Source organism: Magallana gigas, chromosome 10 (genome assembly GCF_963853765.1).
Source record: "Magallana gigas chromosome 10, xbMagGiga1.1, whole genome shotgun sequence".
Lineage (NCBI taxonomy): Eukaryota > Metazoa > Mollusca > Bivalvia > Ostreida > Ostreidae > Magallana > Magallana gigas.
Window position 1 is genome coordinate 29,578,554 of NC_088862.1, and position 15,511 is coordinate 29,594,064.

Sequence of the window (15,511 nt, forward strand, 5' to 3'; positions counted from 1 at the left end):
GACCGATATTAGCCATTGCTTCCATAATTTGCGTCTATTTGTTTTCAGAAAGTCCATGGCACTTTGTTTAATGCCTTATCCCAGAAGAGCTGTAAGTAAGGTTCATTAAGAGCAATGACGATTTGGCTAGATTCTTTTCCCACACACGAGCAGAATAGAAATGAGTGTACCAAACTACTGACCACTACATAAAGAGGAAATGTATCCTAGATATAAGAAATCATCTTAAGAAGGACAAATTGAATACAACAGCTGTAGAGATGAACGCATTTAATATCGTTTGTTCCCCCTCTCTCTCTCTCTCTCTCTCTCTCTCTCTCTCTCTCTCAGTTCATCCGGTTATTAAACAAAATAAAGAGATTTTATCTAAAAATTTGTTTTAACAAAATTAAACGATCTTTAGATTTATGTCATTTTATTAAGTTCATCATGGAACACCGTTTTGGTAAACCGACAGATTCTACAGCAAAGAGTTCCTGTGATTTAAAACACCACCTCATTATCCTATAATTTAATGCATTCCGATTACCAAGCGTCCCAGCTTAATTCTTGTATGTAGTAAAGAAAGAGTGGTCATGTCCAGCCTAAAAGAAAGAATAATCACTCTTGTCATCAAATCATCACTGCTTGGATAAAATTCAAATGCCAGCATTTAGAACCATTTTATCAAGAGCTTGGAATTTTGGTAGTTGTGTAAAACAGCAATGTGACGTAGGCCTGTCTATTTCATTGCTGACCACTCAGTCATAGCTCTGTGAAATCAACAAGATTTGTCTGGCTTTTGAGCTAAGACTACGCAATCGGTGTATATTTTGCTTGAAACAGCGTCATTTTCAACTTGTTTTGACGCAAGAAGTAGATAGCTACGCCCAACCGAAAGTCCAAGGTCTGGTTAAAATGGTTCTATATCAATAATAATATTGTTAGTTAAACAACACCGTGGAATCATTTTTAATCGTGGGGGTCAATGTTCGTGGGTAGCAAAAGAATTTTCTGGTTCGTTGGGACGTAATTTCGTAGGTAGGAAGTTCTAGTTCGTGAATAGATATTAATCAAACTGTTGTATATACGTTCGTGGAAATGTAAGTTCGTGGACAAGGATTACCCACAAAAGCCACAAACATTGGTCAACTCACGAACAATGATGATTCCACAGTATTATATTAAACTTTGTTATCGTACAACCGTCAATGACAATAAATAAACTAAATATAAATAAATCATTAATATTTTTAGATTATTATTAAATTATTAAAATCATCATCATCTTAATCGTCGTTAATAAAAAAAAAGGTTTTTTTTATTTAGACTTCAACATCATCATTGTTATTATTAACATCGACATCATTCATTATGAAAATCATCATCAAACTCATCAAAAAATCATTGTCATAATCATTGTTAATCAATTAAAACTGATTATCATCATCATCATCATCATCATCATCATCATCATCATTAAAAGATGATTGTCTTTATTATCGTTACTTAGATCAAACAAATCGTCATAATAATCATCATTTTTAACTTCTTCATCATCATCATCATCATCTTCATCATCATCATATTAGATAAAGAAATCTTACGTGTGTTCCTGGGCAATGGAAGTCACCGTACAGATGCCACTGCTCTTCTTTATATTGGGGTGCCTCCAACTAAAATAAGGCGGTTTACGTCATAAAAGTAGCTTACTTTCGATTCATATAAACCATAAAGTAATTTATAGATTAATGAAACGTTTTTATATATTTTTCTTTCAAAGCATAGATCAATTAACATCTAATTTTAGAATATTTTAATGCATATCGATTACAAGAAAAATCAAAGTCCTGAAATGACTTACAGAGATACATCGCAGTAGAATGCACGTACTTGAATCGACTACTCTAGGTAATTTTCATTTTATAATATGTGTCATTTCTCCTTGAATGATACCCAAAAGGCACAGTTACAATCAAGTACTGAAGAAGTTTTTACTTTTTCCACTGAAAAAAGGATTACACATCCAACCTCATCGCCACCCAAAGAAAGTAATTAAATATGCTGAAATGAATAATCAGTTCAGGCATAAAATAAATTCTACCATGTTGTTCCACAGGGAGAGACCGGCGGCGCTCTGTCCTTTCTTGCTGAAATGGAAGCAATCCGGGGAAAAGAAACTCAAATCAATGGAGCCACCACCCTGGCAAAAAATAAAAAAAGGAAAATAATGATAAAGAATTGGCAATAATTATTGATATTTATTATATGACGTCATAGCATTGCGTCAGGTTTATTATGCTTAATTTTATTTTATAAGTAGATGCATGGAAATTTATGCGAAAAAATGCAAAATAAATTCAAATGTCAAAAAGCTGTGTAGTTTGATAGGCTGGTTAAAATTCAAAATCTCCTATCATACTAGTCTCGATCAACCAGACTGTTCTGGCCTCGTCTTTTCTAATTTCTGCCAGATTGAGCATACTAGTATTTAGTCGTAGTTAGAATAGTCTTTTTATAGAAATTCAAAACTACATTCGATATATGGTTAAATGATTTTAAAGTTAAATAAAGTAAAGTGAATTAAGTAAGGTTTCTATTTTAAAAAGTAGTAAATCAACAACAACAAAAAATACAAAAATTATATTATTCATCAAAACTCTTAAACGTAATACGAAATAAAACCCAAATATTCCTGAGTCGTACCAAAGTTGGTGGTTCTGTGTTTTTGAAGAATGGCTGAAGCACCACCGTGAAATCTCCCCTAGTGTCGTAACGACCAGAGTTAACCAGGGCGCGGAGCTCTCGCTGGTAAGCCATGGCGGCATTCTTCAACATCTCAGAGTTGGCTTTGTTGTGTCCGCAGTCGCAGACGATGCTAAACACAGAAATGGCGGGAAAGTGTTTTGTTTAATTTTCTGTATTAATACTTTGGTAAATACCTTTGCATGTGCGGATCCATTGAGGAGTCATGGTTAATTTCTTTAATTTACATAATAGAACTACTGAACAAATGTCTTGGTCCCTCCTCCGTCAAACATACATGTAACTATCCCTCGGAGACCTATCCTTAGGAAGCTTTTATATATCAACCGGAGTACTTTTTATCCTTGTACTTTTATACCAATTTAGGAAGAAGGAAAACTTTCAGACAAAAAAAGTGACAGAAAAGAGAACTTTTTGCTATTTGGTTTTACTTTCATGTAGGTCATTAAATTTTACAAGCAAGCGAAATTATATGTATCTTAAATCTTTTCTTGCGAGTTTCTTTTTAATAGAAAAAAAACTCAGCATGGCAAAAATGGAGCAACATCTTTTGCAACAACTTTTGACTGCGAGTGACAGTTTGTAGAGGAAAAAATATTAATTCAGCCCATAAATGAGACTTATCTCTTCCACTATAAAAAAAAAACAATGTACGTTAAACTGTATCTTGTCTTACTTGTGTACAAGATTGCACATAAATCCTCCATCCATTGCAGCAATTGGAGCGATGTCGAATATTTCCACCAAGTTAACGAACAGCTTGGGAACATTGTTATGCAAGATGTCAAGGGCATCCCTCACGTGACGAATGTAGTTGGCGGCCGAGTAGCCATTCTATTGTACATGTAGTAGTTAAGCTATTAGTTGTGAATCTATATCTATCTATACTACTATATAAAAATAATAGACTCGAATTTTTTGTCTTTAATACCGAGAAATCGGAAGAATACTGTCTTTTGTTTTATATATTTTAAACATAATTGGTACTTGAAGATTACCAATTTGTTTTTATTTTTTCTCAGTTAAGCTTCGCTAATTAATAATCAACGAAAATTCCTCATAAATTCCCGGAAATCACTTGGATTTTTTGGATTTTACATGTAAGTACATGTAAGTACTTAATTACTTTCGTCTTCGTGATGACAAAAAATATTTGATTACATGCAAAAAAGTTACACTATATTTGTTAGAGTGAAGATAAAATATGTTTTGTCGTAAAAATGAATAATGTCCTACGGACCCAGTTTTACAAAGAAAATACGTGTACGTTGGTGAAAAGGTGTTGAATTCTTCCATTCTGTGGATTAAATTTTTTAGATAAAAGGTATTTGCAGTCTGAAAAAGGTTTGGTGTGATGAATTTGACTGTTATTTACAAGGCAACTTCATTAACTTTCTCCATAATCGTTCCGGAGCGATTCTTCAATTTTCTGCTACATTACGGGTATAACGGAGGCATTATAACTGTGGAGAGTGCCTTTCCCGAGACACAGTTAAATTTACCAAACTAAGGAAAGTGTAGTGAAATTAATACCATTAATGTAGGCTTATAGCTGTGTTATGCAAACAATAATAAACTGTGTCGATGTACCTATTTCGTAAGTGTCCGATATGCAATGTCAACCCGTGCACGCACGGGTCAAAGTCTAGTACTATTAAAAAATGTACACACATTTTCTTTTTTCTATTTTTGAGCGATTTCTGTATTTTAGCTCATAACATATTAAATGTGAAATTGCTTGTTTAGTCTAAAATGAATGCATTTGTTACCTGGTCGTGACAGTAATCACACAAATCGTTTCCACCAATGAAAAAGGTGATGACTTTCCAGTCGTCTTGGTAACGCACGTGAGTGTCAGTTTTCAACCTCTGAACGATGGCGTTGGCTTGTCCAGGCATGTTTCTGGTAAATGAAAAAAAAATTTAAAAAGGTTATTGTAATTGTAACTCACTTCCCCAATTCTAGTTCTCGAAAGCTGTCACCCCCAACCAACTTCCTTAGTTTATGGTAGTAATTACTTACGATGCTACATCCCCTGGGTGAGCATAGTTCAGCATAGAGTTGGTTGTCCCTACTGACCCGGTACCATACGATTGACCCCACAAGAACTGACCAAACTTCTTCAGAATATCTGCAAATTATCATTTTGGTGATTTGCCAAAAAATTAATTTAAAATTTAAAAAAACCTGTAGACACAAACTCATGATTTAAGGACATTTGAAAAAAAAACTTACTTGGGAGAGTAATCGTGTTTGACAAATCTCCATCTCCGCCAATGCTAAAAAAGATAATAAAAAATCAAATAGGACAAACTTCTTGTCTAAGGTATTTCTTTTGAACTTTCAAATCAATGGTAAATCTATGACCTAATCAGAGAAAATTATCATAAGTTGAAAAGATAATGACAAGTATCATTACTATATATATATATATATATATATATATATATATATATATATATATATATATATATATATATATATATATATTTATTTATTTATTTATTTATTTATTTATTTATTTATTTATTTGTATGAAGATTAAAATATTGAACATAACAAAACTATTTAATGCTTAATGTGTTTTCCAACATTAGAATTCCTACCTCCAGACTTGTCCACGGTATTCGATGAAATCACCAATAATATTACTGGCAAGAATTCCATTACCGGCCTGAAAAATCAGAATTGTAAACATCTTCAATTTGTCAAAAATAATATTTATCCAACTTTCTAATAAAACAAAATATTCTCATTTGTTGTTCCGCTAAAGCCTACAGCTACTTCGTGCTATGACAGTCTTATACATCGAAGCTGCAAATTTCCAAAGACCGTAGCGAGAATTAGAAAAACAAAATGCTGGAAGGGATCAAGGAAAGGGTAGAAAACGCCAATGCAAAAGAGCAGGAGCATATATCGCAATTGAGTTTTTTGTTTTTTGTGATGTTTTTTTTAATTGTTTCTATCACATCTTCGTTTGACTCAAAATATCGCTATTGAGTTTTTTGTGATGTTTTCTAATTGTTGCTATCACATCTTTGTTCTACTCACAATGGAACGGTAGGACAAATCGCAACGATAGAGAACTGTGTTGACAGGCATTTAGAGAGGTTGGATGGTCAATAAAATAATCATCAGGAATGACTTTAACATATTTTTACAATATTTTGGGCCACATACTATTATCTAGTGATGAAAACCAAAAATATTCTAGAATTAAAGTTTACACATCTCTCTGTATACCTTTATACATTCAGAGCTTGTTGATGAATGGAGGTAAATGAAGCGAAAAGATGGCCAAAACCACCAAGCCCCCTTAATTATGTCAATTATCCATGATTGTTGATAATGTTTAAAATAATACTTGTATCCCCGCAAACTTTCCTGCCGTTATTTTCTCCAAATTATGGAAACATAATTGTATAAATCGTACTATAAAGCAGTAGTACAATGTATGAGTGATCATAGCAATGTTCATTACCGTTAAGGAGTCTCCCATGGCACCGATAATACGAATGTCACCCGGATGAAGATCGTGCACTACAACGAAAGACGGAAATATGACATGGTTTTAACCAGCTCTTAACAAAGAAACAATTAACACTTGTTTTGAAATCTAACTAGCATAATAATTCAACTACATTAAAAAAAGCACGTTTGTCCATGTAACATCTTCTGTTATTCGTAGATTAAATGGTAAAATATATAGTTTGATGTTTATTCACAGTTACTGCTCGTACCTTGATGTCCAATATCACCTTCCACTGGTTATTAAGTGCCCATTTTCATTTAAAATCACCCCTGGTATCCATATGTTCTTTGCAACGTACCGCCAGTATACTAGTTTCCATTATTACTTATATAAATATCTAGTAGAGTGATGTCCATTATCGCTAACCATCAGTAATTTAGTAAAAGTTACCAACTACCATCTGTAACTTAGTGAAAGTTACCACTTACCATCGGTGACTTAGTAAAAGTTACCACTTACCATCGGTAACTTAGTGAAAGTTACCACTTACCATCAGTAACTTAGTAAAAATTATCATTTACCATCAGTAACTAAGTGAAAGTTACCACATACCATTAGTCACTTAGTGAAAGTTACCACTTACCATCAGTAACTTAGCGTCGATTTTCACTAACCATTAATATAAAAGTATTTATTTACTCATCACTTACATCTAGTAGCCTGATGTCCATTATCACTTACCACTGGTATCTTAATGTCTATTATCACTTACATGTACCGACAGTATCCTAGTGTTCATTATCTGTTTCTTGTAGTATACTGATGTACATTACCAGTTTCTTAATTGGTCCATTATCATTTACAACTGGTAATTACCACTTACCACCAGTATCTTTAAAGTGTCTATTATCCCATTCTCCAAGTTTTCTGATATCCATTTTCACTTACCGCTTGTAGCGTGATATCCATTTTCACTTACCACTTGTAGCCTGATATCCATTTTCACATACCACTTGTAGCCTGATATCTATTTTCACTTACCACTTGTAGCCTGATATCCATTTTCACTTACCACATGAGCCTGATATTAATTTTCACTTACCACTTGTAGCCTGATGTCCGTTGTGCGCATGGGTGTTGTGACAGTCAAAGTTTGGAATGGGATATCGCTTACTTCGGCTGCTCTGAAATTAGAACACAATTTTAAAGTAGCAAATACCACATATGCACATGATAAACTTTTAAAAGATTATATTCCTTAGGTGTGCGTGTATGGGTTAGAGAACTAAATCCAAAAGTATTAAGTTCAACGAAAACGCATATTTTATACCTAACAATAAAGCTCGTCGATTTTATTATAACATTTTCACATTTAATTTATTTTCCTGAGTGTTACATTCGCACTAAAACTACACAGTAAAATAGATAGTATTGCGTTTTTCCTGACCAGCATGGTCCTGGGTTGTTCTAATGCCAAGAAATTACCGACTAATTCAATCAACTCTCGATCATGTATCTCGAAGTTATTTGAAGAATCATTAAAATTCATGAGGGCCAATTTTCATGGATTGCTGAAATCACATTGGTTCGTGAGGACTCAATATCGTGTTGTTTTTTTTTACTTACAAAAAGAAATAAGATTTTTATGAATTAATATATTAATTGATTGATTTGTTAATTTGATGAGGGTGTTTATTCCTTGGTAGGAGGTAAGCACGAATTCCACGAAAATGGAGCCCCCCACGAAATACAATGATTCCACAGTAGATGAAAGACTCACGTTCTCCTCCCAGAGCTTCAGGTGATTTTTCCACATGTCCAGCAGTGTTTGGTTATTGGGGAGTGTGTTGTTAAAGAACTCCACATATCTATCGTACCAACCGGCGGCTATAGAAAGCATCACACAACACGTATAGCAATGTGAGGAAATAAACTGGATAGGACTTAAAACACCCCAAAAAAGCAAAACAATTGAGCTAAGTTTACTTTTCCTTACTATAATTCACTTTATTTCTTAATGTATATTTCAAGCATCTTAAATGAATCGATATCCTTACATTTTTATATTTTCTGAAAGCAATATTATATTCAAATATATAAATTTTTTCTTTGACAAATCGAACAATACAATTTAAAACTGAAGTAAGTGCAAAGATTCTTGCTGTAGTTGTGTTTATTAACTTCAACAAATGACGACATCATTATAAACCTTTCAAATTCAAGATAGTGTTGCCTCTGGTGTACTTGAGTACTTGAATTTAGTTATATACGCGTTATCTACGCAAATAAAGTTCTAAACGAGCAATTAACGCGATCGTCTTTTCTTAGGCTGCTCAAAGTTAATTCTTTTATAAACGTAAAACTTGCAGAAAGAGAAAACTGCATTAAATATGTTAAGTAGAGAATAAGTGTTTGTAGCTACATTTATTCGTAAGTATATATATATTTGACATACGCCACGAAGCAGTCTTTTTAACATTATATATTCATTATGTTCCATAGACTATTGCATTTTTCTCCATTACTGTTTTAAATACAAACAAATGAGTGAATTCGCACTCTTATGCATGTTGATTTTTCTCCTAAACTGATATTTAAGTACTGGTTAAAGTTTGATTTTTTTGGGTTACGTTTAACCGAAGGCACTTGACTTTAAACACTTCAATAAATTCCTTTTTTATATTGATAAATAGAAATAGTTTAAACGTGTATTTTAACGTCAAACATCTACTTTTGAAACGTACAAATAATTTGAAATGGCCTAGGCATTCAACTATCGTACATTTGATTGGTTGTATAAAACCCAAAGGCACAAGACTCATTTAATTCAGTTACTGTATCAGAGGAAATATCAGGGAAAAAAAATTATGGGAGACATCGCGATGATTTTTGGAATTCGCTTTTAATGATGTCTCTTGAGATCCAATTACCCTTGATGTAAAATGGTATTGCTCTTCTTTTTTAACTTTTACGAGAATGATTGATTGAAATAGCGTTGGTTTACTGTTCATTAGAGGAATGAGACAGATGTTTTTATTTAATGAGATTCAAGTACTTAAAAGTTTAACACTGTGCTTCAAATACAGTACACTTGATTTCTTATCAAAAATTATAGGCTATGCTTAAAAATATATTCATATATTTTTTGAAATTGGGCGAAAAAAATATGTTTTTCCTTGCGACAATATATATACTTATATTTACATTTTCCAGTGCCTTTGCCTGTGTGATAACATTATGTATCGATTTTGTACTATAAAACCCATAACTTCAAATGACGCCAAATCGAACCGCCAGCGGGGTTTGCTTATTTATATGAGGAATTTGTAATCATTCTTTGAGTATTATGAGGTGATAATTTTGGTTGGGGCGTGATCAAATCCAATAATTAAAAGCCCGAAGGGCTTTATGATAGATTTTATCACGCCCCGACCGAAATTATCACCCCATAATATTCAAAGAATGATTCCTTATTACTTAAATATATATAATTTTTAGCAATCGTACGTTTAAATATGTAAATATAAATAAGCATACCCCGCTGGCGCCTCAATTTGGCTTCATTTGTATTATGGGTTATATAGTACAAAATCGATAAGTAGTGTTATCACAGGCAAAGACACTGGAAAATGTAAATATAAAAAAATATATATATCATTTATGTTATTTTTTTAATACTTCCATCATCCTATTTCTTCGCATGAATCTTATTTTTTTTCTTCCACATATTAAATATTATTTCATTTCATTGGAGCATAATTTGATTTTGAACAAAATTCAATGCAATCAATGCATACCAAAAAGGTGTTTAATTACAATTATACAATATCGATGTCAATCCATAACAATTGCTTTGCATTTTGATACTGTATACAGGGAAATATTCGTCCCCGTTTCGTTTTCGCTCCTTTTGCCCTCGTGGTCAGCGGGCGCATTTAAGACTGGGCAAATTCCAATGTCTCATATTACTTATCTTTAAACACAACTCTGTCTGGGCGAATTCAAGATAGGCCAGGCGAAACCGTTTGCAAATTAAGTAAGGCGAAAATAACACGGGGCGAAAATAACCCTGTATACAGTATTTCGTAAAGAGACGCAATTTTTTCATCAGCTACATGTCTTTCAAAAGAATCTGATGAAAAAAAAATGCATTAAATTTGTTCGCCCATTGAGTATAGATCTAAGAAGCCCATGCACCAAAATGTAATCATCATATCCCACCTTGAGCGCCGGAAAGACTGAGCAAACAGAGAACCGCAAACAACATGGCAGCAGCAGGAGAAACCAATTTCTGGGACTGGTCAACTTATCTGGTCGTGATATTAGACGTCTAACACTGGCCTCATTTATTGGAGATATTCAGCCGTTTATCAGTGCCATATCCTTCAACTGTAGTCAACAGTCGTATTTGTCGTAACGTAGAACTATATACTTACAGAATTATAAATATCAAGTGACCTATTTCAGATTTACTAGACTAAGGATCAAAACAGACCAGGAGTTTGACGTTTTTCTATTTAAGATTTGACATTAAAACAGACTGAGAGAGCTAGCACATGTTTTTTTCATATATTTGCTCAATTGCAAGATTTTAAAATCATTAAATTTTTTAAACATCCTATTACGAGGTTTGATCGAAAAGTGATGTCACAAATCGTGAAAAATCCGCATAAAGTGACAAAAATTCTTGCTTTGAGATATCTACCTAATTCAATTCACACCTGAAAATTTAATCGTTATTATAGATATTTCTGAAAATAATATATTTTGTAGAGCGTGAGTTATAAAGGATAGTCGCCACACGCTGGCAACTTCATTTCTAGATCTTTGGCGTTCTGGTAGAATTTCGTAATTTAGTACTCTAAAAAATTGGCCACGGTGCTCTCTTTTACATTTTTTTAAAATCCTTTTTTTTTTCATAAAGTAACTAATTTATCTTTTTGTAATCGATGGATTAGTATATTGGATTATTTTTTAAAACAGTCAGAAAAAGTTTGACATTTACCACGCCGCCTGATAAAACTTGTGTTACTAATTATTCATTTTCTCTAGAAATAAATGAAGCACGGGTTTGAATTGTTCAGTACTGTTTGCCAAAGGGTCATTAAAGAAAACTTAAAAGTCTAATGAAATTGCAGCAAACAGGCTTTATTAATAAGTTAATATGTGTTTTGTCTACGGCATTTTGGGACAACCCTCATATTTCACATAGATTTGCAAAATCAGTCTCATCATCCAATAATGGTAAACAAGTGCTTACAAAACCACTTATTATAAAAAAAGCATAATCAAAGTCAAGAAATGTCGTAAAATAAACGAGTTTGATTATATGTATAACCTATATCATCTCAGCTGCACAGGAAATTCGGGATGACGGACCGTATCATCTTAAATATTGTTAGTACTGACAAAGCTCTTTAAAAAAAGACCAAACAAGTTGTAACAGATCTGTTGCCAATTTATTACAATAAACCAACGTGCCTTTGTTAGTGATATGTTTGTATTGTAACAATACGTGTAAATATATAAACATATTAACATCATCAATCTTTAAGGAATGTTTCATGACTTGACATAACAGTCCCACTGCCAAAGATAACAATTTACATGTACATGTATTTACTGTAGCAACTAAACCCAGCATGAATCAGGTCACGTTATCTTTGTGAACAAGTGTACTTAGTCTATCTAATAATAAAACAACCTCTCAATAGTACACTTCATTCTGCCAATCAAAGAACTGATAACAGATAATGCACAGGGTTTTCATAATACACATATTAATCTAGATAACTGTCACCATCGTGTAAAACGGTTCAAATTGACCAGGACCCAAACAGTCACAGAACAAATTAACTGGCTCTCTAAACTAGGTGGCGCTGAACCGGATCTCAATACAATATCTAAACAACACTGTATACATGTATATAAACAATGCTGTAACAGTTGTAAAACGAACCATAAGGTGTGTTTGTGTATAATAAAAATACCATTCCGGTGCAATGTTTTTGTATGATTCAAATTCTGATGCATACTCTTTAAACAAAATCATATTATCATAATAAATAGACATCATAAAGATACAAATGTATAAAATGATAAGAATATCAAAACATTTTTTAAATATGAGAGTAAGAAATATGGTTTGTGTTTTGCGTGTATAAAATAAAGTGAGATCAAATGCATAAAGTACATTCGTATATTTGCTAAAAATCTAAATTGAGACATCAAAAGAATCAAATACCATTTTTAAAAATCTATGACAATAACAATACAGTAATATATAATCATACAGTCCTTAAATCACTATCAACTCAAGGTGAATCAGCTTATTTTGTGTGTGTGTGTGTGTGTGTTTGAGTCAGAGCAAAATATTGATAATAAACAAATAAAACAATAGACTTTTCACTAGTCTAAGAGAAATTCAAGATTATCAGCAAAATGTTTTGCAAGTGATAAAAATATACCACATTAAAACAGAGTTTATTTATATCTGTATTAATAAATATATAATAATAAAATGAAGGCAAGATATATAACATGGTTCCTAATATATTTGTAATACTGTAAGTCATTCTTGTGGAAACGTCGCAATGTGCACCACAAATTGTTAATGCATTATGTATACTGAGTAACTATGTATATTTGCACTTCAATAATTCAAACATCTTAAGTTTTACCTTTAGTTAGTACCAATGTCTTTTGGGTTTGTTTGTTTTCATTTATTCTTACTGTGATTTTCTTGGCCCAATTGAGTTTGAGTGTTGTTGTTATATTGTGCATTAATTACTATACAATTCTGAATCATTATGAATTGTATGTTTAGGTGTACATGTATACATTATTATCAGTGTATAATTGAGATTACTAGGTAAACAAACATTTTCTAGAAACAGATTTTTCTTAACTAATTTACAGTGGTATTTTTTATGGTATCAGGAGAAAACGTACCCAAGAGAAAACGTACCCAGGAGAAAACGTACCCAATCTCTAGGGTACGTTTTCTCCAGGAGAAAACGTACCCGGGTACGTTTTCTCCAAGAGAAAACGTACCCTAAGAAAATTATAATTATACTACTTAATAGTTTTAAATACTAGTACTATTTTGCATAATAAATATACAGAAATGTAAGAGTTTTATAGATATATGAATTTAATAGTTTATAATTTTAAAGGGGTTGGACATATTAAATAATTTTAATTTTCAAATTCTACTTTAATGCATATTTCAATGCATAGATGTATAGACATATATTCATTTTATGAATAATATCTTTATAATAATTGTAGCAACTTTTGTTTTAGTACAAATTTAATAATGACCTATCATAAAGTGTTATCTGACTACTGCTTCTAATTATCCATTTATCGGTAGCCTTACCGATTTGAGTTTCTCCATGCGAGATCCCCTGATTTTAATTATAGTGATAATCAATTAAATACCTGAGCAGCATGTCGGTGGCGTCAGAAGCAAATTGACTGTTCAATGTTACATTTCGTAGTAGTTTCCATGTGAACTTGGTTTTATTAAGCAACATTGTTTTTTAGAAAAATTTCAAAAAATGAAAAAAAAAAAAAATAATAACGCGATATCGACTTCTTGAGATACTCATCATTTAGTTCTCCAAATGAGATTGCAATAGAAACTAATTACTTAACGGTCTCGTTTATGGTGTATCAATTGTCGACTAATTAAACTGCTCAGGCCATCTTCGTGTATGTGTATGTTACAAATTATTGTCTTAATAATTTAAGTACGTGACTATGCATTTAAAAACAACAGCAACAAATGCTACAAATGTTCATTGTATATTTTTTTTTGTTTCATTTAAGAATATCCATGAAAACCATTATTAATTATTTTCATAGGGTACGTTTTCTCTTGGAGAAAACGTACCCGGGTACGTTTTCTCCTGGAGAAAACGTACCCTATAAATTGGGTACGTTTTCTCCTGGGTACGTTTTCTCCTGGGTACGTTTTCTCCAGCATTCATTTTTATAAGGTGTTAATTATAGCTTATCTTGGTGATATGCACAAAACTGTCAAAATTGAGGTTATGTTGACGATTAAAAATTATGCTTCTAAATACTTGTATAGCAACACATTTTATAAAAATTTTACCAAAATAAAACAGTTCAAAATATATGCCATACCTAATCTATAAAATTGCAAGAATTTTCAATGCCTAAAAATAAAACACTGCTAAAATGCACAAGAAAAAAAATTTAAAAAGTCACAACAAAATGTTAGCACTGCTCATCCATGTGTTCAAAATTCTTAACAAGCAGAAACATTTCTCTTGCACGTCTGCTACATATAATATGGTAACAACCTTCTTAAAAAAAACTTAAATTACCATATGATAATATCTGAACAGCTTAAGATTTCGGTCCAATCCTAGTTAAAGTACCAAGTAATAAACAGTGTTTTTATATTTCCCAATCTAACTCATTAGAACCATTTTAACAAGAGCTTGGACTTTGGGTAGTTGTGTCAAACAGCAATGTGATGTAGGCCTGTCTATTTCATTGTCAGCCACTTAGCCATGGCTCCATGAAATCAACAAGATTTGTCTGGCTTTTGAGCTAAGACTACGCAATCGGTGCATATTTCGCTTGAAACCGCATCATTTTTAACTTGTTTTGACGCAAGAAATAAAAGGCTACGTCCTACTGAATGTCCAAGGTCTGGTTTAAATGGTTCTATGTTACACAAATTTAACTGATTGCATACCCTAAAACCTTGAATATAAGCCGCAGCTTATTTCAACTTTTGATAAGAAAGTGGGGGCTAATTTTCAAAACCTAACTTTCGAGGTTTTAGGGTATATTTGCAATTTTTTATCTGCAATATTTTTTTGTTTTGGAAAATGAAAAACATTTTTCAAATTGTCATTTTGAAAATACAAAACAAAACAATTTACAACTTAGGAACTACAATGCAGTTCTTAAAAAAATATTCCTCACTGTAAGGATTTTTTTCTTCAAGTTTTTAAACTTGATTCCATGGAAAAAGAACAAAGTTTCAAAATATAAAACAAAGTTTTGACAACAATCATGACGGAAAGATAATTAAACAACAAATTTAAATATCAAACGAAATAGATCAACTTTTGACAACCTTGTACTAATGCTTTTCTTTTGGTGCAATCAATCTTTAAAAGCTTTGATAGATATCTCAATAAGATATAACCTGAAGGGTGTCATAACTATAATTGTACCCTGAAGTATTGTTTGGATTCAGATAAAGCTCCAAGAAGAACACAGAGTTGAATGAACACAATTATTTACTGT

The 15,511-nt window shown here is 32.2% G+C and overlaps 1 protein-coding gene across 2 annotated transcripts; it reads right to left on the minus strand.

The window, feature by feature from the left end:
• Positions 1–398: 398 nt before the first annotated feature.
• LOC117686553 (phospholipase B1, membrane-associated) lies at positions 399–10,599 on the minus strand. Of its 2 annotated transcripts, none has more exons than XM_034461686.2 (13): positions 10,439–10,599; positions 7,998–8,104; positions 7,320–7,401; positions 6,227–6,285; positions 5,352–5,419; positions 4,981–5,024; positions 4,768–4,876; positions 4,515–4,647; positions 3,422–3,579; positions 2,686–2,857; positions 2,084–2,182; positions 1,587–1,655; positions 399–584 (listed from the first exon to the last, which is right to left on the minus strand). In XM_034461686.2, the coding sequence occupies exons 1-13, from the start codon at positions 10,482–10,484 to the stop codon at positions 543–545; spliced, it is 1,188 nt and encodes a 395-aa protein (XP_034317577.2). In that variant the 5' UTR covers positions 10,485–10,599; the 3' UTR covers positions 399–542. The 2 variants fall into 2 exon arrangements, with proteins under 2 accessions (XP_034317577.2, XP_065929920.1); XM_066073848.1 differs by having other exon boundaries at positions 2,084–2,178; positions 2,685–2,857.
• Between the last annotated feature and the right edge of the window lie 4,912 nt (positions 10,600–15,511).